Source organism: Hemitrygon akajei, chromosome 4, assembly GCF_048418815.1.
Source record: "Hemitrygon akajei chromosome 4, sHemAka1.3, whole genome shotgun sequence".
NCBI lineage: Eukaryota > Metazoa > Chordata > Chondrichthyes > Myliobatiformes > Dasyatidae > Hemitrygon > Hemitrygon akajei.
The window spans coordinates 99,057,434-99,079,375 of record NC_133127.1 but is presented as its reverse complement, the minus strand read 5'-3'; the positions used below and the strand labels follow the sequence as shown (position 1 = coordinate 99,079,375).

Below are 21,942 nucleotides of genomic sequence, written 5' to 3'. Positions count from 1 at the left end.
ATATTCCTATATGAAGGTTTTTGCCGTTTCTTTCAAGTGCCTTCAGGTACTCCAGGTCTTGGAAGAAGATGAATGAAATGTTTACTGCAGCCATGAGGATTGTGTTGTCTCTGTCTTCAAGCATCCTTTTCCTCAATGAGCAGCAACCACACTGGTGTATTAACCAGGCTTCAGCCAAGAGGTGGCTCCTGAGATATGTTTTGTATCCCTAGAACTTGGCATGGACTTCTATTGCCAGAGGACAGCAAGGGCTGGTTGCTGGAGGACCTCTGTCTTGTAGATGTTGAGTCTAAGGTCCATCATAAATGTTTCAGTGTCTGAGTCAATGATGGAAGGAGGTACGGAGGACTGGGAGTGTGTGAAATTCTAAAGTGCTGCTATCCCATAGCTTGTGTATAGAAACAATCGGATGATTAATGATTGCACATTGAGTGGACTTGGCAGATTTCAAACAAAATATAGTTAATTTCAAGATGATCTCTGCATTTCCCTAAGATATAAATCCATGAAAGAAAGTCATTCAATATTCATCTTAACTGTGTTTATTGTCTATTTTTAGCACTCTCTGTATGATTCCCCCCCTGTCAAAACCTATAGTTATTTAAATGTATCTTGTGACATGTAATGGCAGATTGAGATGTGTTACTGTCCTTTACAGGTGTTGCTTCCAGCTGCAGGGCTGCTGCAGTTACAAGATGTTAGAAAGAGCTGTTGTGATTTTCTGGAGTCCCAGCTTCATCCAACTAATTGTTTAGGAATTCGAGCTTTTGCGGATATGCATGCCTGCACAGAACTCCTGAACCAAGCCAACACATACGCAGGCAAGTGCTGACCAAAAAAGATTAATTTCATGTTAAGCACAGTACACGACCAGTAATTAAACTTGTGATATGTAAGAACCTTCTATGCTTTTCTACATATCAGAGAATGCCAGGACTGTGTGAAGAAGCAAAGTTTAGTTATCAGTTCAACTGTAATCATAAATTGAAAATTCAATAAAATAACCTGTTGTCTTTTCTATTATATGTTCCCCAATCAGAGTGATTAATTCACGCCAATATAGTTGAATATTGACTGTCCTGTTGTACATACAAATTACTGTAAATTGCAACATTGCATATTTAGATGGAGAGGTAATGTAAAGATTTTTACTCAGGTATGCGAAGGATGTAAGTAATAAAGTCATTTCAATTCAATTCTTTCTCCCGATTCTGCATGTTCGATTTCTGGTTACCATCACTTGAAATCAAACATGTAACTTTAGTAGTCACTCAGTGACCCACTGCCAGAAGCTCTGAGGACACGCTGTCTTTATTGGCTGTTCTGCTGGAAGACCGAATTGTAAATCTATCTTCCTTCTGTGGGTTTATTTTAAACTGTCCCAATCCATTTATGGATCTTTAATATTATAGGATCTTTTATAGGATCCATAGTATCTTTTTTTTATTTGTAAAGGAATAATCCCTGAATTGCAAATATTTGCTAATGAAATTTCTTGGTTTAACATAGATCACTGTTCCCTAGACTGGTGGCAGGGGAGAGAGATTTCAACTGGCAATGCGTTATAAGAAATTGCCTAGCAACAGGATTATTTTATCTTTGAGAGAATAAAGTACAATTATGAATCTGTGGTAAATGGAAACTTAAGTGGTGTGTTGCTCTGATTTGATTTCAGGACTGCAAATGAGGGCGAGTTGTTTTATTTGGAATAATAGTTTTGAAAGGTTATAGTTTATTATAAATAGGAATAACTGCAAATGGGTTTAATTATTTTTGCAGTAGTGTATCACTACAGCTCATCTCTTCCATCATGCATAAATGTTGTTTATTGCAGATGTATCTTTTCAACCACCAATCCCCTTAACCACCCCCTACCCTTATCACCTTGGCAACAGTAGATATTGCAGGAAAAGCTTGTGCTTGGTGCAGTTTTCCGTTTGTCAGCTAGATGCATTAGATGCACTTCTAAATTAATTCATGATAAATTATTACTCCTCCGATTTCTGAATGTGTAAGTTTATTTACTATGCTACCATCTCACAATTATCATCTCTATTTTGCACGACTGCTTGCCTTGTTAGCCAGTGCTGTTTTTAGATTCACATTATTCTCTGGCTAATCTTAGTCCAGATATCTTTCAATTTTTTTAATATACAGTCTTCCTTGTTAGATCATTCAATTTATTTGTGTTGACGTCCAAAAGGAAAAGCCAAGTGTTTGTAATACACCGAACATACACATGGAAACGATTTAGTGAGGCAAGAATTTCTGTATCTGAAAGGAATCTGCAATTATCACCATGCTTAAACAAAATCCTGGTTTATTGAGGAGTAGATGAAATTTTCTAAAATAATTTGATACTGAAAAAAGATCTAATGCTTTTTGATTCTATTTCAATATTTTGCATTCTGAACATGCAAAATATTAATGTTGTCATAAGGGAGTAGGTCATGCAAGTATTAATTATTCTGTAAACCAAAGTGAGTGAATGGTTTCATATAAAGTTGCCAGGCTGCTGATGTGATCATTGGCAAAATGTGTCATGCTAGTGTCTGTTGCAGATAGTTCTTTGCAGTAAGAGTTGGTGCATTTTGGTATAGACAGAGCTTTATTGTTCTGCAAAATGACTTGGAGATGTTAAAATTCATATGCTGAATAAAAGCATTAAATTTATGCTTTGGGAAGAAGTAGGAAATGAATAATTGAAAGATGTGGTTAATTGACAGATTCTCCCTTCCCATTTATGAGATCACAAATATTTATATCAATCTACATTTTGTTAGGGTTGCATAAGTTGGTTATCAAAGCTTTTTAAAATGTGTGCCTAAAAATGTGTACTAGTAGGCCGTTGCTAGTGGAGGTACAAAAGAGGAGAATTAATCTATTTCTGTTTGAGGTTGCGGAGTGGAGATTGATCCAGCAATGTTTCTTGGGAGTGGAGGGGGAAGATTGGAATTGAAAGTTGGTACAAAAGTGAAGACAAAAGGTTTCATGCGCTGGAATCTTCAACAAAGACCAGAACTCTAGAAAACAGCCTCTTTGAAGTAAGCTGACATTTCAGACTGAGACCCTACATCAAGAAGAGAACAGATTGTCATTATGGGGAGTGGGATGGTCGGTAATAATGGGTGTGGGGGTGGGAAAGGTGAACAGAGAGGTGAAAACTAGTTGGCTGGGTGAATGTGTGTGAGAAGATGACACCATTGGCCTGCATTACCTGAAATGGGAAAATTGGATGTAGATTGGGCTATAGATTACAGGCGCTGAATAGACATGTTATTCTTCCAATTTGCATTTGCCTCTTCAGCAATGGAGGTATGAGTATGTCGACAGCTGGAAGGAATTACTCCGAATTTGACAGCTATGAACAGTTGGATAGGAGAAATTGGGGCTGTGGGGTTTCAATGGAGGGATTAATCTTGAGGTTAGGAATAGATTTCAAACCAAGGGCGGTGAGGGTGTTGAAATGTGAGCAAAGTCACTTGAGAGCTACTGAAGCTAGTAAGTACAGAATGTTTGAAAAAGGATCTAGTGTTTTCCTGGTGTATATGACAAATAAACACTTCTTGGGCTTCTAGCCGGGCACAAGTATTGGTTATAACTGACATTTCAGTGACAAATTCTGCCATCTTCCCAGAGGTGATACCTGGGCATGTCTCGTCTGGTGGTATTAATACCCCTGTAGTTCATCCCTCCTGATTGGTTAGTCCTCAGTCAGTCAGGTTTCCGCACTCCCACCTTGCTTACAATCAAATTCCTTGATGCCAGTTTCCGAACAACCTAACAACAAATGGAACCTGTTGCTACTGCCTGTCTTCCCTATATTTCCACGGTTTCTGGGAAGGATCACCAGGATCCTGAAGAGATACTGGATTAATACCATCCACAAACTCATAAGGAAGCTCTGGTCACAGCTTCTGCGGGTCAAAGATGACCTGGGACTCGGGTTGGCTGGCGTTTACAGGATTCCCTGCGAATGTTGAATTGGCCAGATGGGTGACATGGTGGCAATTGGCACCAAGGAGCACAGGAGCTGTATCCACTTGCGTTACCCAGAGAAAGCGGCAGTAGCAGATGACTGCAATCACAGTGGCCATCGGATTGACTTTGGCACAAAACCGCTGTGCTGTGCCAGTGTCTTTTGGGACCACTTGGTAAAGGAAGCGATTAAAATAAAACCAGAGGAAAAGAATTTTAACAAAGACAAAGGTCTTTCTCTAAGTAAGAACTAGAATTCGATTGTAAGCAAAGTGGGAGAGTGGAAACCTGATTGGATGAGGACTAACCAATCAGGAGGGATGGACTACCAGACTAGACATGCCCAGGTATCATCCCTGAAGAAGACTGCAGAGTTTGTCATTGAAATGTCGCTTATAATCAATATCTATACCTGGCTGAAAGCCCAAGAAGATATTATTTGTCAGAAATATCTATTCAACAAAGTGAGACACTCTGAGAGGAAAAAACCCAATATTACATGACATTTTATATGCTAAAGATCAAAGGTAACAGTAGGACGATTCTACAGTTACAGTGCTTCCTTTGAAAGACTCATTTTTCACACACCACCTTCGTTTCCCACACTCTAGACACCCAAATGAATGTTAATCAGGATTGCCTGGTATTCAATCAACTCCAGTCACAGCTCCAAGAAAGCTTTTGTTCAGGGCTGCATTTTAAATTTAATCTACAATCCATGCTCAGAATGGCTGCTGTTGAATTTAATATCTGTTATATACCCTAACAAGGGCATGCAGAAGGGTTTTAGGGGTTGGTGCAGTTTGGATTTGCCAACAATTTTGGCTGGTTCAGAAAGCTGTACCTATGAGGGAAGATCGGATATTAGAGTAAATATCTTTGGAGGACAAGAAGTTGAAAGAAGATTTAATTGAGGTATATAAAATTATAGTAAGGCTGGATTTTCCTTAGTTGGATTAAAAAAAACCCAAAGTAGTTGCTGAAAGCCAATTGTAGAAATAGGATTGCACAATAATGTTTTCATCTAGAGAATACTGAGGACCTGGACGCAGAAACCCTTTGTGTATTTGAAGAACTCCGACCCCTAGGGCTACTGGGTTGGTGTTGGAATCTGAGATTAAGTTGAGTGACACACAAAATGCTGGAGGAACTCAGGCAGCATTTACGGAAAAGAGTAAACAGCAGTTGATGTTTTGGGCTGAGACCCTTCATCAGGACTGTTTACTTCTTTCCATGGATGCTGCCTGGTTGACTGAGTTCCTCTAAAATGTTGTGTGCATTACTTTGATTTCCAGCATTTGCAGATTTTCTCTTGTCTGTGATTATGCTGAGTAGGTCTTTTTCAATTGGTGGGCTCAATAGCCTCCTTGTGAATCATACATTTCTGATATTTCTTAAAGATGTCAGACTTTGCAGTGAATGTGAATTGTGCAAGTTAAACTTGTGATAAGCAGAATTACAATTCTTGACTCCATTCTATCCCTTTTGGTTCAGACGCTTCCCATCTATATCCGCAACACTCTTGGTGCTCCCAGTCTCCTCATTAACTTTCAATTCCCTGGCCCTGACCACCTCATTTCTGCCATGGATGTCCAGCCTTCTATACCTCATCAAGAAGGTCTTAAAGCTCTCTGCTTCTTTCTTAATATAAGAACCAATGAGTTCCCCTCCACCACTACCTGCTCCATCCAGCAGAACTGGTCCTCCCTCTCAACAATTTCTCTTTTGGCACCTCCCACTACCTCCAGACTCGAGGGGTAGCCATAGGCACCCGCATGGCCCCAGCTAAGCCTGCCATTTCGCTGGCTACATAGAACTGTCCATGTTCCAAGCCTTCCCCGGTAATGATCCCCAGTCTTCCTGTGCTACATTGATGACTGCATTGGTGCTGCTTCATGCACTCTAGCTCATCAATTTTATCCACTTTGTTTCCAACTTGCACCCTGTCCTTAGATTTACTTCGTCCATTTCTGACACCTCTCTCCCATCTTGGTCCCTCTGCCTCCAACTCTGGAGACAAACTGCCAACCAATATCTTATATAAACCTACTGATTCCCAAGGCTCTTTTGACTGTACCTCTTCCTACCCTGTCTACTACTAAAATGTTTCTTTTCTCAGTTCCTCCGTCTCTGCTGCATCTGTTCCTAGGATGAGGCTTTTCTTTCCGGGGCATCAAAGAATGGGAAGAACTCCATCCACCATCGTGCTGCCCTTGTCTGTATTTGTGCTCACCCCATCTTCTCACCACCTTAACAGCGATAGAATTCCTCTTGTCTTTCCCTACCACCTCATGAGCCTCCACACCCTGCACAGCTTCCACCATCTCCAAAGGAACCCTTGCACATCTTTACCTCCCTCCACTCTCCGTTTTCCACAGGGATCACTCCCTCTGTGATTCCTTTGTCCATCTGTCCCTCCCCACTAATCTCCCCCCCCACCCCCAGCCTGTATCCCTGCAAGTGGCCCAAATGCTGAAGCTGCGCATTCCCCTCCTCCATTCAGAGCCCCAGACAGTCCTTTCAGGTGAGGCAACACTTTCATCCATGGATCTACTGAGTCATCTGTTGTGTCCGGTGCTCCCGTTGTAGCCTCCTCTACACAGGTGAGACCTGTCCCATTACTGGGGGCCACTACACTGAACACCGCTGCTCCACTTGCCAAAAGTGGAACTTATCAGTGGCCCAACGTTTTAATTCCCATTCCCGTTCCTGTTCCAACATGTCCATCCAGGGCTGCCTCTTGTGCCGCACTGAGGCCATCTTCAGGGTGGAGGGAGTAACACCCTATATTTCAGAGGCAAACTGTCGACTGACGTCTTTTATAAATCTACGGATTCCCACAGTTACCTTGACTATACCTCTTCCCACCCTATCTCTGTAACAATGCTCTTCCTTTTTCTCTATTCCTTCATTTATGCTGCAGCTTTTCACAAGATGTGATTCTTTACAGAACAGGTTTTCGCTTCCTCCACCATTGATGCTGCTCTCACCTGCATCTCCCCCGTTTCCCAGACGTCTGCAGTCACCCCATCTTCCCACCACCTTAAACTACCACCCCATGAGCTGCCACATCCAACACGTCATTCCCTGCGACTTCTGCTGCCTCCAGAGGCCTCTTACCTCTTCTCACCTCCCCCCTATAGTCCACTTTCCTCTCCAGCCCCTTATCTTTCCAACCCACTGAGCTTCACCCATCGAGCTATCCTCCTTCCCACCCCCTACTTTTTATCCTGGTGTCTTCCCCCTTCCTTTCCAGTCCTGAGAAAGGGTCTCTGCCTGAAATGTCAAATGCTTGTTCATTTCTATGGACGCTGCCTGACCTGAGCTCCTCCAGCATTCTGTGTGTGTTGCTCTGGATTTCCAGCATCTGCAGAATTTCTTATGATTACGGTTCTTTGCCATCTGCAGTAAGAAATGTTGCACGTGGATTTAGAGGCATTGCTCGTTCAGTTTAGTGATGCCTAAAGCAGTTACCTTACTGGATGACTTGTAACCTGGATCAGTCTTTGTTAGTGTATGTTCTCGTGGGTGAAGATTAACACTTCAAGTGTTACTTAATTAAACAAGCATTTAACAAAGTCACTGGCTCCACATGGTTATCACAAGACTACATCAGAAATTGCTTAGCACATTTTGAACACAGATGCTGAACTTGATGCTGTTTTGCCAGCATTTTAACCAGCATAGAGTCATGGAAAGATAGCAGGCCCTTTGTCTTCTGAAGTCCATGCCAACCATTAAAACCCATTGACGCTAATCCTGAATTAATGCCTCTTTAGTTTACCCACATTCTCATCAGCATCCCCAGATTCTACCATTTGCCTACAAACTAGGGGAAATTTGTGGAGACCAGTTTATCTGCTAACTCTCTGATCTTTAGGATGTGGAAGGAAGCTGGAGCAGTCAAGAGAAATTCATGTGGTTAAGGAGAGTGTGCAAATTCTACACAGCTGCGGATGAACACAGTTCACTGCAGTTGTGAGGCAGTGGCCTTACCACTGTGCTATCCTAGAGAATCTTTTCCCCTCTGGAAGAAGGATTGATACTCAGAGGGCAAGATCAAGATGGTGTAGCATTCAGCGACTGGAGCACAATTTTATTGACGGACGGCATTGTTGCATTGGGCAAAAATGAAACTCTAAGCATCTGCTTCTTAATGAGTAATACCACAAATCAGATAATTAAGAAGTGGTGGTGTAGTGGTTAGCACAGCATTTGACAATACTGGTGACCCGGGTTCAGTCCCTGCCATTGTCTGTCAGGAGCTTGTGTGTTCTGTGTGGGTTTCCTCTGGGTGCTCTGGCTTTCTCCAAAGACACACCAATTTGGTAGGTTAATTGTTCATTGTAAATTGTCCCATGATTAGGCTAGGACTAAATCGGGGGCTGCTGGGTGGTGTGGCTTGAAAGGCCTATTCTGTGCTGTATCCAATAAATAAATAAAATCATGTTAAATGTCATACTTAAAGAAGGGTGCAAGTGTTGTCATTCCTGCAGTGGTCTTCAATGTAAAGCAGATGGTTTGCTGGATTTGACCCCTTGGTGAGCTTTCATTCTTGCTAAGTTTATTTGACCTCGTGTGACCCTGCCCCTCCCACATCGCATGTACTGCTGGTACTCTTGTGAATGTATATTTTCCATGTGAACTTGAACTCTTACTGTACATGCCATAAACCCGCCCCAGTCTCTGCTGCCTGTCTTTGGAACACATCAGGTTCCCTTTTTGTTGTCATTTGATGCTGCTGGCCTACATTGGATCCCAAATAAAAACAACACATTTTGAAATTCTCACCTTTTGTTTTCAGATAATTTTACTGCTGTTCCTTCAGCATCGTTGAAACATCTGGCAGTGGTATAACCCTTAGAGGTGCCAGTATTCCAAGTTGGATCTTGACTATGAGTAAATTTCCACTATCTTTAATTGCAAAGGAGCTACAGTAAGATCTGACTCCTACATTAAAAACAGTCACCCTTTATCTGCCTTTAAATTGCCTTTGACTAAGGTTTGGATCATCAATTCTAATATGCCCTTATGTTTCATAATTTTTTTTTGTTGACTAATGCTTCTTGGAAATGCTTTGGATATTTTTGGTATATTAATATTGATTTTAAAATGGAAATCATTGGCATTTATTTGCATCTTCTTGCCACTGAATTGCCTGAAGACCCATTGCTTGGTTGAATTCCCCACCACCTCACCCTCCTCCCTCCCCTCCGTGTGATTGAGGTGAACAAAACAACTGCTATCAAAATGCTATAATGAACAAAGTATATTTGAGTACTCCCCCCACCCCCCCCCACCCCGGAAATCTGATGTATTAGAGCTGGCTGAACGAAGGAAGTACCGTGTCAAGTTGTACTCCATCTTGGAGTGTGGTAGTAAAAGTTCAAAGCTGTGTGTAATTACAGATCTTATTAAAATTGATGTTTCAAGGACTTAATGCATTACTTTCATTTCCTGGCACAAACCTTTTTTTTAAATGAATGTAATTAGGAAAAGGTAGTATGTACACGTTCTTTGAAACAGCTTTGAAATGTTCTTAAACATCCTTTAGCATGGTATTTCTCAATCTCAGTTAAAGCAGCGAGCAAGGACAAGTGCTTGACTTTGTCTTTAACCTCTCACACTTGTCTGAGGAGTCCTTACAAGTATTTGGTTCTGTCGAGGTAATCACAGTTTGAAGAAGGTCTTACTTTTCTGAAACAAAAGTAACATGGAGAATAATCTTTTTATCTTTTTCCTTTGTTTTTCTTTGAACAGAGCAGCACTTCTCGGAGGTTGTGCTAGGAGAGGAATTCCTCAACCTTGGTATAGATCAAGTATGCGGTTTGATAGCCAGTGATATGCTCACAATCTCTTCAGAAGAAAAGGTAAAATGGAAAGAAATAATATTGGAATGGGAACCGGAAGTGTTCAAAACCAAGTGCTTGTCTTTAAAGATGGTTGAATGGTGGGAATCCATTCAGTTTTAGTTTATTCAAATGGGTAGTTATTTGAGATTGACAGAAACTCTGGTCTATTTATTTGTCATATTGATTATTGGAAAAAATACAGCATAATCTGACATTAATGCCAAACCAGCTCTTTATTAATATTTATTAGCATTCATTGAATAGGATTGATATGTTTTGATTGGTTTCATGGACAATGTATCATTATTTTTTTTAATCAAAATCAATGTAGTCAAGGCTGGATGAATTAAACAATTGATGCACCGATCTTTTAGCAAATAGCAATGCACTTTTGTGATGATGTACCTTTCTACTTCCCCAGTTCTTGAGGTATTCAATTATAGCCGGTTAACTTGATCCCTTTTTTAAAAAGCCTAAAGAGGGAACTTCTGGTTTAAGATGGTGCTGGTGACCCTCAGCAACTTCTAGCTGAGCAAAACAAGGATAGCAACTAAGTAATTTGTTAACCACACTTTTTCTGGAAAACTATCAACACAAGTAATAGTCTGTAACTCTCCTTTGGACTTGGAGTCAATTTGATGTGGCAGAATTGAGGCAAGGCGGGGTGGCAGGCCTGTTGCCTAGAGTGTGGAAGAGAGTAAAAGGTAGGGCACAAGCCAAATTGAAGCCTTGTGGTCCAATCCCAGAGTGCATCGACACGACTGAACACAATGTTCAGACGGAGATTTACAGGTCGAATCAAGGCAGCGAAGTCTGGCGTATACAAGTGTCAGAACCTGTTGTTTGGGTGGAGATTTGGGCGCCAAGCCAGATTGGAAATGTCAGCGGGTCGAGTCCTGAGGTGAGGTAAGGTACAGACTGGTTCAGGTTGCTGCTTGAAGCAAAGGAACCTGATGTTTGGATGGAGAGTTAAGCACTGGGCCAGATTGAAAAGGTCAGGGTGCCAGGGCCTGAGGTGGGACACTGTACTGGGCGGGTTCAGTCACTGCTCCATATCGTTTACTTGGCTCTGCACTGAACTATGGAGATCTCTTCAGCTTAGATTTGCTATTTGCTTGTGGTTATGTTTTCTTTTCATTGCACATTGGGTGTTATGACAATTTTTATATACATGTCATGGAACAGTGATCCTTGTTCCTAGTAGTGTGCTCTCTGGGCCCAGTCTCAGATCTTCCTGGGATTTGTTGGAGCCACTCTCTCAGTCCAGGTGTCACAGCTCCAAGTGATTACCAGGATTACTCTGGCATTAACCTTCCACATCCTTTCTATCTGCTCTTTCAAGCTCTGGTATTTCTCCAGCTTCTTGTATTCTTTCTTCCTGAAGTTGCTGTCATTTGGGATTGCCACATCTATTACTGCTTTCTTCTGCTCCCTGTCCAGAATTACTACGACTGAGTTGGTTGCCCAGTACCCGATTATCAGTCTGTATTTGGAAGTCCTTCTGTCATTTTCCACTACCTTCTCAGGTGTTTCCCATTTGGACTTGGGAGTGTCCAATCCATACTCAGTGCAGATGTTCCCGTACACTGAACAGGACTACCAAGTTGCAGGAATTGTGTATGTTGTCCCTGCCTGCATTTTGCCCCCTGCTACTATGTGCTGGATGGTTTCAGCAGATTCCTTGCACATTCTGCATCTTGGGTCTTGTCTGGTGTGATAGACATTTGCTTCTGTTGCTCGTGCTCAGTGCCTGTTCTTGTGCAGCCATGAGCAGTGCCTGTATGCTATGCCTCAGCCCTGCTATTTCCAGCCATTGATAGGACTGACTTATGTAAGCCGCCTCTGCTATCTGGCAGTTATACATCTCATGCAGAGGCTTGTCCTCTGGCTCTGCTTCTCCATTTCTATTTCCATGTCCCCTGCCTGCTGTCTGTCCATCTTCCTGACACACTAATGGATATTTCTAATTTATTCCAGGACTGTGGCTTTGACACTTCCAAGTACCTGTCCTCCTTTATTCCGTGAGTGTACAGTTACTCCAAGTAGGACTTTGGATGGAATCCTCTATGTATTGTTCGTAGCTTCCGGGTTTTGATGTTAGTGGCTTCCAGTTCATTCCTTGGCCAGCACACTGTAGCGGCTGGGTATCTGATGACTGGTAGGGAGAACATGTTGATGGTTCTGATCTTGTTCTTCTCATTCAGCTGGCTTTCTAGGACCTGTCTCACTCTTTGGGGATATTTGGATGTTGTAGCCTTCCTTATGTCCTCATCGAGGCTTCCGTAAGCCTGCAGGGTCCCCAGGTATTTGTTGCTGTCCTGTACATCTGGTGTGTGACCTTCAGGCAACTCAACTCTTTCAGTCTTGATGAGTTTACCTCTTTTCACAACCGTCTGGCTACACTTTTCCAGTCCAAATGACATCCCGATATCTCTCTTGTCAAATGGATTAGTGAATCATTGTCTCTTTCATTTCTGGCATACAGCTTGATGTCATCCATGTGCAGGAGGTGGCTGATGGTCATTCCACTCCTGAACCTGTACCCATACCCACTGTCTGAGATGATCTGGCTGAGAGGGGTTAAACCTATGCAGAACAGCAGTAGGATAGTGCATCACCTGGTGTGTTCCACATCTGATGGTCACCTGTGCTGTTGGCTTTGAGCTAACTTCTAGCATTGTCCTCCAGTGGTCTACTGAGTTCTCGATGAAGGTCCTTATTGTCTTGTTGACCTCGTAGAGAGAGAGGCATTTCAGGATCCACATGTCTGGCATTGAGCCATATGCTTTTGGGTAGTCGATCCAGACTGTGTTAGGTTGGTTCACTTGGTCTTGGAGTCTCACGTGACTGCTTTGTCTAGCAGTAGTTGGTGCTTGGAGCCTCTGGTTCCATTACCAAACTCCCTCTGAGCAGGGCTCAGGAATTTACACACATGTTCCTTCAGCTTGGTGGCAATGATGCCTGATAGGAGTTTCCAGGTTGTTGACAGGCAGGTTATGGGCCAGGAGTTTGATGGTGTTTCTCCTTTGTAAAGATCCTTCACTATGAATGCTGTCCTTCCTTGAGCTAGTTACGTAGGGTGGGAGCCTGCTTCAAGCAGCTGGTTCATTTCAGCTGCCAGCCGTGTATGTAATGCAGTTACTTTCTTCAGCCAGTAGGTGTGGACCAGGTCAGGCCCTGGTGATGACCAGTTCCTCATACTGTCTCCCCATTGCTGGACGTCCACTGCTGTGATGGTGACTGGTTCTTCGTCTGGGAGGTTTGCTTGTAGGTCTCTCAGCCATTGGGCTCCGGTGTTAGGTGATGTTTCTTTCTCCCATAAACTCTTCCCGTACTCCCATGATGCTGTTTTGCTTGGTTCAGGTACTGGCATGTTGCTGCTCTGGAACTGTGTGAGTACTTTTCCTAGTTCCTTGGAGAAGAGAGCATTTATTACAGGTTTTCTTTTGGGTGGGGGGTGGGCTTGGTTCTTTTGTGGCTCCCTGTTCGGAGACGAATCTCAGGGTTGTATAATGAATACAAATGATCTATTCTCTGCTTGTTTGTAACTAATTAATTTGTTTTTTGAGAATTCCCTTTGCATGTGTTTCTCACTTTACCGTCTATATAAATATCATAATAACCATCATCATTATGTGCCGTGTCGTATGACGTAGGCGATCATGGATTTCTGTCTGTCATTAATCTGAGAGCCTTTGAGGAAGACCTCCTTCATGCTCTTGTTCTTATTTTTTTTTCTCTATCCACAACCAGGATGGTTCTTGGCAAATTTTTCTACAGAAGTGGTTTGCCTTTGCCGCCTTCTGAGCAGTGTTTTTACAAGCTGGGTGAGCCCAGCCATTATCAATACCCTTCAGAGATCGTCTGCCTGGTGTCTTTGGTTGCATCACCAGGACTTGTGATGTGCACCAGCTGCTCCTATGACCATCCACCACTTGCTCCCATCGCTTCACATAACCATGATCAGAAGTCTAAGCAGGTGCTGCACCTTGCCCAAGGGTGACCCACAGGCTTGCAAAGGGAAGGATGGCTTCCATCTCCACCCCACTGCCCAATGTGGACATAGAAAAACATTTAAATTAACGTCCGTTGCAGTTATAAATATGTTAAATTCTCTTTCATTTAACTCGTGCATACTGAAGCTTTAAGTAGAAGTGAACGAAGGGAGAATAGAAAGAGGGGCAATAATGATGAAATTGATACTTGTAAGAGCTGTTAATGTCTATTCCAGAGATACCAGAGCAATCAAGGCTGAAAAAATTAAGCTGCAAAGTTTCTTGCAGAGGTGGACCAAAATATAAGTTACAGATATGAACGGTGTGTGTCCAGTCAGTTTGCAGTAACTTTTGTGATAATAAGAAGAGTCCAATTACACAACTCTTCCTCTTCTACTACCAGCATTCTGATTGCTGCCTCCAAGAAAATTTAATCTGGGTGTTTCAGGGCTCTGTTATAATTCATTTCAAAATTATTACCTAATGTAAAATGTTTTTGATGCTCAACTATACAGTTTTGATTTCCAATACAAGCCTATTGAATGTCCTTTGATTATGTTACATAACCATTTTTGTATTTTCCTCTGTGACTTTGTAAATCATTTACATAGTTGGTTTACTGTCAACACGTTTATAATCTTATATCAGATTTACTAAATGGTTCACATTCTTGATTCATTCTACAAATCTTAATTTCAATAACTTTTGAATGCTCCTATTTTTGGAAGGCTAGCATCTGATGTTGCAAAACATTTAGCTTTGGTCAATGTGGAATGCAGTGAATAGTAGTTGTGAAAAAGGGTAATCTTGTTCTGTTCATGGGAGGTGAATGTCTATAAAAACAGTGGGATGCACCTGTGGTCAATTGGGAAATGGTCACACTTGGAACAACAGAATTACATATCTTCAATATCAGAAATCAACACACGAGTAGGATGATATTTCCCCTCCCAAAAATTATTAAAAGGCTATTAACTGCTGTTATGTTCTAACTTTGGCAGCCTAATAATGCTCTCCCCACCCTTTCCCACATTCCCCTGTGCATGTACACAGTACTTTAGTTTATCCTTGCATTGGCTTTCAATTTTATGCTGTTGTGACTGGGCAAGAAGAATGCTACTTGCTGTTGGTGAAGGTGGTAGGCTGCAGGTAGAACTGAGTGGTCCCACAAAGCCCCATTATTCTGCCACATTTATTTCAGAATGGTAGTGTGAAATCAGAGGAGAGCCCATTCTCGAGAATAGTAGAGTCCTGCATATGAGCACAAGAGTTGAATCTTAAGTATGTGCTAGTGGTAAAAACAACCTAATCTGCTTTAGCCAAATCTGCATGTTTACGAATGCTAGTGTCCAGCAACTTTGTTGGACTCTGTAATATACAGAGAGCACTGAATGCCAAAAAAAAAGCCAAAACAGATTGAGATATACGGTAACTCTTCTGAATGTAGACATCACTGTAAGTCAGAGTGGAGATCGGGTCAAAAGCAGAGTAGGGTTTTCCATTTACCATTTTTATTATCTGCAGATACTTCAGAGACAGCTTTGCACAGGAATGGTATCCTCAGCCTACCATGTCCGTCGGTGATCATTGTACTTATTCTGCTTTTTCAGATTTGGATTGTAGTAATTTGTATGTTGGCAATTAAACTGTTTTTATAAATTCTTCTCAAATACCTCAGCAGTACCTTCCAGGTTCCACCAGACTTGGGGCAGGAAGACGGGGAAATAATTTCCTCAAAACCACCTATTCCTCACTTATGCTTGTGCTCTCTTGTTTTAGATGCCTCCACTGCCTATAAAACATATTCATCCCCCCCCCCCTTGGAAGTTATCATGTTTTATTGTTTTATAACATTGAATCACAGTGGTCTTAATTTTTCTTTTTTGACACTGATAAGCAGAAAAAGAATCTACAAAGTGATCTAAATTAATTACAAATATAAAACACAAAATAATTGATTGCAAAGGTATTCACACTCCCCCACCCCACCCCCCTCTTTAATGTGACACACCAAATTGTCACTGGTGCATAAAATTGGTTTTAGAAGTCACGTAGTTAGTTAAGTCGAGAGCTGTTTTGGAGACCTGTGTTGCAGTCAAGGTGTTTCAGTTGATTGGAGTAAAAATAAACCTGTGTCTGGAAGGTCCAACTGCTGGTGAGTCAGGATCCTGGCAAAAACTACACCATGGAGACAAAACAACACTCCAAGCAATTCCACAAAAAGATTGTTGAAAAGCATAATTCAGGAAATGAATACAAGAACATTTCCAAGTCACTGAATATAGCTTGGAGTACAGTTAAGTCAATCATCAAGAAATGGAAAGAATATGGCACAGCCGTAAATCTGCTGGGAGCAGAAAGTGACCATGAAAGGAGGGGTCTAGTGAGGGACCTGTGACAACTCTGGAGGAGTTACAAGTTGGGAGAGACTGCGCATACAACAACTGTTGCCCGGGTGCTTCACCAGTCACAGCTTTATGGGAGAGCGGCAAAGAGAAAGCTACTGTTGAAAAAAACTCACATGAAATCTCAGCTAGTGTTTGCCAGAAGGCTTGTGGGAGACTCAGAAGTCAGCTGGAAGAAGGTTCTATGGTCTGATGAAACCAAAATTGAGCTTTTTGGCCATCAGACTAAATGCTGTATTTGGCATAAGCCAAATACCTCACATCATCCCTACTGTGAAGCACGGTGGTGACTGCATCACGCTGTGGGGATGCCTCACTGCAGCAGGCCCTGGAGGGCTTGTGAAGGTAGAGGGTAAAATGAATGCAGCACAACACAGGGAAATCCTGGAAGAAAACCTGATGCAGCCAGCAAGAGAACTGCAACTTAGAAGATTTGTTTTCCAGCAAGACAATGACCCCAAGCATAACGCCAAAGCTACACAGGATCGGCTTAAAAAGAACAAAGCTAATGTACTAGAGTGATCTCAACTCAATTGAGAATTTGTGGCTGGAATTGAAAAGTGCTGTTTACTCATGATCCCCATGAGGTCTGACAGAGTTTGAGCAGTTTTATAAAGAAGAATGGAGAAAAATTGCAGGGTCTAGATGTGCAAAGCTGATAGAGACCTATCCAGACAGACGCAAGGCTGTAATTGCTGCCAAGAATGCATCTACTAAATACTGACTTGAAGGGGGTGAATACTTATGCAATCAGTTATTTTGGGTTTTATATTTGTAATTAATTTGGATCACTTTGTAGAGATCTATTTTCACTTTCTCATGGAAGAGACTTTTTCTGTTGATTCATGTCAAAAAAGCCAAATTAAATCCACTGTGACTCAATGTTGTAAAACTACAAAACATGAAAACTTCTGGGGGGCATGTGGTGAATACTTTTTATAGGCACTGTAGGTCAAGAGGAAGATTTGCATTATCTGCCCTATATAATCCCCTCATAGTTTTATGTACCTCTGTGTTCCCTGGAGCTGAGGAAAATGTGGGACAATTTGATAAAGCCCATTTATCCAGTCTTTCCTCAAAACTGAAATTCATCAATCCTGGCAACATCCTGGTGAATCCCCATGGCGTAGAGAACTGCATATAGGAGGGAGATTGAAAACCTGGCTGAGTGGTGTTATAACAACAACCTCTTACTCAATGCCAGCAAGTTCAAAGTGCTGATTATAGATTTCAGAATTTAACCCGAGGTCCATGAGCCAGTCCTTGTCAGAGGTGAAGAGGGTCATCAACCTTAAATTCCTAGGCATTATTATTTCAGAGGACCTGTCCTGTGCCCAGCACATAAGTCACAGCAGCGCCTCTACTTTTTTAGGAGTCTGCGGAGTTGGGCATGACATCTGAAACCTTGTCAAACCATTATAGATGTACAGTTGACTGCCTGCATCACAGCCTGTATGGAAACACCAATGTCCTCAATTGGTACAAAAATTAGTGTATACGACCCAGTCCATCATGAGTAAAGCCCTTCCAACCATCAAGCACATCTACATGAAACAGCTGTCACAAGAAAGCAACATACAACATCAGGGACCACTACACTCACAACATGCTTTCTTCTCACTGCTGCCATCAGAAAGAAGGTACAAGAGCTTCAGGGTTCATCCCACCAGGTTCAGGAACATCAACTACCCCTCAGGATCTTGAACCAAAAGGAATAAACTCAACTTCACTTGCCCCATCACTGAGATGTTCCCACAACCAACAGATTTACTTTCAAGGACTCTTCATTTCATGTTCCTGATATTTATTGCTTATATATTTATTATTATTTCTTTTTGTATTTGCACAGTTTGTTGTCTTCTACGCACTGGCTAAATGGCCTAGTTGGGTGGTCTTTCATTGATTCTGTTAAGGTCATTATTCTATAGATTGAGTGAGTTTGCCCACAAGAAAATGAATCCCTGGGTTATATATGGTGACATACCGTTGCAAGAAGAAGTTTGTGAACCTTTGCTATTACCTAATCTTCTGTATTAATTAATCATAAAATGTGGTCTGATCATCCAACTCAGAATAATAGACAAACACAATCTGCATAAACTAATAACACGCAGACAGTTGTACTTCTCATCATTACTGAGTACACCATTTATACACAAACAAGAGAAAATCTGCAGATGCTGGAAATCCAAACAATGCACACAAAATGCTGGAGGAACTCAGCAGGCCAGGCAGCATCTATGGAAAAGAGTACAGTTGACATTTTGGGCTGAGACCCTTTGGCAGGACTGGAGAAAAAAGATGAGTAGATTTAAAAGGTGGGGGTAGGGAGAGAAATACAAGGTGATAGGTGAAACCGGGAAGGGGAGGGATGAACTAAAGAGCTGGAAGTTGATTGGTCAAAGTGATACAGGGCTGGAGAAGGGGGAGTTTGATACGAGAGGACAGAAAGCTGTAGAAGAAAGAAAAGGGGGAGGAGCACCAGAGGGAGGTAATGGGCAAGCAAGGAGAGGGGGAAAAGGGGATGGGGACCATTACTGGAAGTTTGAGAAATCGATGTTCATGCCATCAAGTTGGAGGCTACCTAGATGAATACAAAGTGTTGCTCCTGCAACCTGAGTGTTGGCTCATCACACAGTAGAAGAGACAATGGATAGATGTATCAAATGGAAAGTGGGATTAAAATGGGTGGCCACTGGGACATCCTGCTTCTTCTCACAGACGGAGTGTAGGTGCTTGGCAAAATGCTCTCCCAATATACAGGATCTCGTTGGGTCTCACCGATATACAGGAGGCCACTCTGGGAGCACCAGACACAGTATGTGACTTCAACAGATCACAGGTGAAGTGTTGCCTCACCTGGAAGAGACTGTTCAGGGTCCTGAATGGTGGTGAAGGAGGAGATATTGGGGCAGGTGTAGCACTTGTTCCGTTTGCAAGGATAAGTGCAGGAGGGAGATCAGTGGGGAGAGACGAATAGACAAGGGAGTTGTGTGGGGAGCAATCCCTGCGAAAGCAGGAAGTAGGTGGAGGGAAAGATGTGTTTGGTAATGGGGTGCCATTGAAGATAGCGGAAATTCCTGACAAATTATGGCAGGAGGTTGGTAGGGTGGCAGGTGAGGGCAAGAGGAACCCTATCCCTGGTAGGGTAGTGGGAGGATGGGATAAGAGCAGACGTTCGTGAAATGTGTTACGTACCCCATAACGGGTTAAAAGAACCAGCAGAAATGGAAATGGACTGGTATTTCAGTTACAAAAACTATTTTATTAGTATCTACCAATAATAGTAAACTTAAAACCAGATAAACCAAGGATTAACAGTGTTAGGCATATATAGATGTGAGTATATGTTTCCCAAACTCATTCAAGCTTAGATGGTAAATGATACAGTCTTATGATGGTATGTGAGAAAGTTCAGGTCAATGCACGAGGTTGCTGTTGTTGGTAAGAGAGAGAGATTTGTAATCCAAAGGCGTATGTTGTGAGAAGGCAATTATGTTGATATTCCACAGATTCCAAGACAGCAATACAAAATAACAATGCAGTAGGTTTTATCTCCGAAGCTGTTCCACTCCACACACGAAGTATCACCGACAGTGATCTTCAACGAATATCCTTCCTCCACAAGTGGTACCACACCCAAATTCAGCGATGGGACAGCTCAAAGTGGTGGCCACAGGATACTCAAACAGAATCCACGTATGGATTATCATCAACAGTAGCTTATCACAAAGGGGACCTTCTTCAAGGGAACCACCACCCAGGCAAGGGTCGACACACCGGTAGATTCCACAAGGTTACCCCAATCACACACAACATGATTGCCACTTATCCAGTTCCACGACATACAAAATAACTCCAACAGTGATTTGCCACAGGGGTGCCTTTCTTCAGTGAGCTAACACACCCAGACAAAGGGTAAACACACACATGGTATTCACAAAGGTTTCCCCCTCACCAGAGAACCCACTCCTAAGTGACAATCATAGTTTCGTAGCCGAATGGAAACAAACTCACCCTTACGTGCTACTTAGAGAGAGAGTCCAAACAGTGAATTCTTTGTCACTAGGTTTCTTCTGTTCCAAACCTTCCTCTCCTCTCTTCTCTTCCTGAAAACTTGTTCCAGTTGCAGAACTTGTGAGAGTCATTTATCAATACTCTGCATCGATCTTAACTCACCCCTTTGGGCTACTGAAAGTTTAAACCAGCGACCGACTCACTGGTGTCTTCCATTGACTGAAACCATCTTGACTCTAACTGTGTGTCTGTAGGAGGATCATCTGACCTTGCTTATTCAAAACAAGCTGCCACTGGTATAAACAATCGCTGCTCACCATGGCAAAGCAACAATTCTACAGTCAGCAGAAATCAAACCGTGCAAAAGTCAGTCTCAATTATCTCGGTGTTTTAAGGTGACAGTCCACAGAAACTATGAACCCCTGGGGCACATAACAAATGGAAGAGATGTGGTTGAGGGCAGCATTGGTGGTGGAGGACAGGAATCCCTTCCTTTGGGAAAAAAAGAGGACATCTTCGTTCTAGAATTGAAAGTCTCATCTTGAGAGTAGGTGCGGCGGAGACAGAGGAATTGAGAGAAGGGGATGGTGTTTTTACAAGTGGCAGGGTGGGAAGAACTATAGTCCAGGTAGCTGTTAGAGTCCGTGGGTTCATAATAGACATCAGTAGATGAACTGTCTCCAGAGATAGAGACAGTGAGATTGAGAAAGTGGAGTGAGTGGTCAGAAATGGACCAGGTAAATTTGAGGGCAGGGTGGAAGTTGGAGGCAAAGTTGATGAAGTTCACAAGCTCGGCATGGGTGCAGAAAGCAGCATCAATGCAGTCATCGATGTTGCAAAGGGAAAGTTGGGGAGTGACACCAGTGTAGGCTTGGCATATAGACTATTCCATGTAGCCGACAGACAGACAACCATAGCTAGCACCCGTGCGTGTGCCCATGGCTGCACCTTTTGCTGAAGGAAGTGGGATGGACCAAAGGAGAAATAAAGAGTGTAGACAAGTTCTACTAGGTGGAGGAAAGTGGTGGTGATGGGGAACTGGTTGGGTCTGGTGTCCAGAAAGAAACAGAGAGCTTTGAGGCCTTCCTGGTGGGGGTGGAGGTGGATAGGGACTGGACATACAAAGCGAAAATAAGATGCTTGGGCCAGGGAACCTGAAATCCATTGAAAAGATCCAGAGCTTGTGAAGTGTCATGGATTTTGGTAGGAAGGGGCTGAGCTAGCGGGGGATAAAAGAGTCGGCGTATGCAGATATGAGTTATGTGGGACAGGAACAAGTGGAACAATTAGGGTCATTGTAGAGCCTAATGGCTGAGGGTAAGAATGACCTCATATAGCGTTCTTTGGAGCAGTGTATATTGTCTTAGTCTGTTACTAAAAGTGCTTCTCTGTTCAGCCAAGGTGGCACATGGAGAGTGAGAAACATGGTCCAGAATTGCCAGGAGTTTATGTAGAGTCCTTTGTTCTACCACAGCCTCCAGTGTGTCCTGTTTGTTTCCTATAACAGAGCTAACCTTTCTAATCGGTTTATTGAGCCTGTTGGGATCACCAGTGTTGATTCCAGTGCACCAGCACACCACCGCATAGAAGATTGTTCTGACGACAACATACTGGTAAAACATTAAAAGAGAGGCCTGCATAGTCCAAGGGATCTCAGTCTCCTCAGGAAATAGAGGCGATACTGACCCTTTTTGT

At 42.5% G+C, this 21,942-nt stretch overlaps 1 protein-coding gene across 8 annotated transcripts in view; it reads left to right on the top strand.

Annotated features, from left to right (window-relative positions):
* Nucleotides 1-21,942, top strand: part of klhl2 (kelch-like family member 2) — a 166,394-nt gene that overhangs the window by 87,291 nt on the left and 57,161 nt on the right. For 7 of the 8 annotated variants that reach the window (XM_073043093.1, XM_073043088.1, XM_073043086.1 and 4 more), the window contains 2 exons: nt 659-821; nt 9,739-9,848. In XM_073043093.1, coding sequence (XP_072899194.1) covers nt 659-821; nt 9,739-9,848 — 273 coding nt within the window. The remainder of the gene's footprint in view (nt 1-658; nt 822-9,738; nt 9,849-21,942) is intronic. The other variant, XM_073043089.1, reaches the window with a different exon arrangement.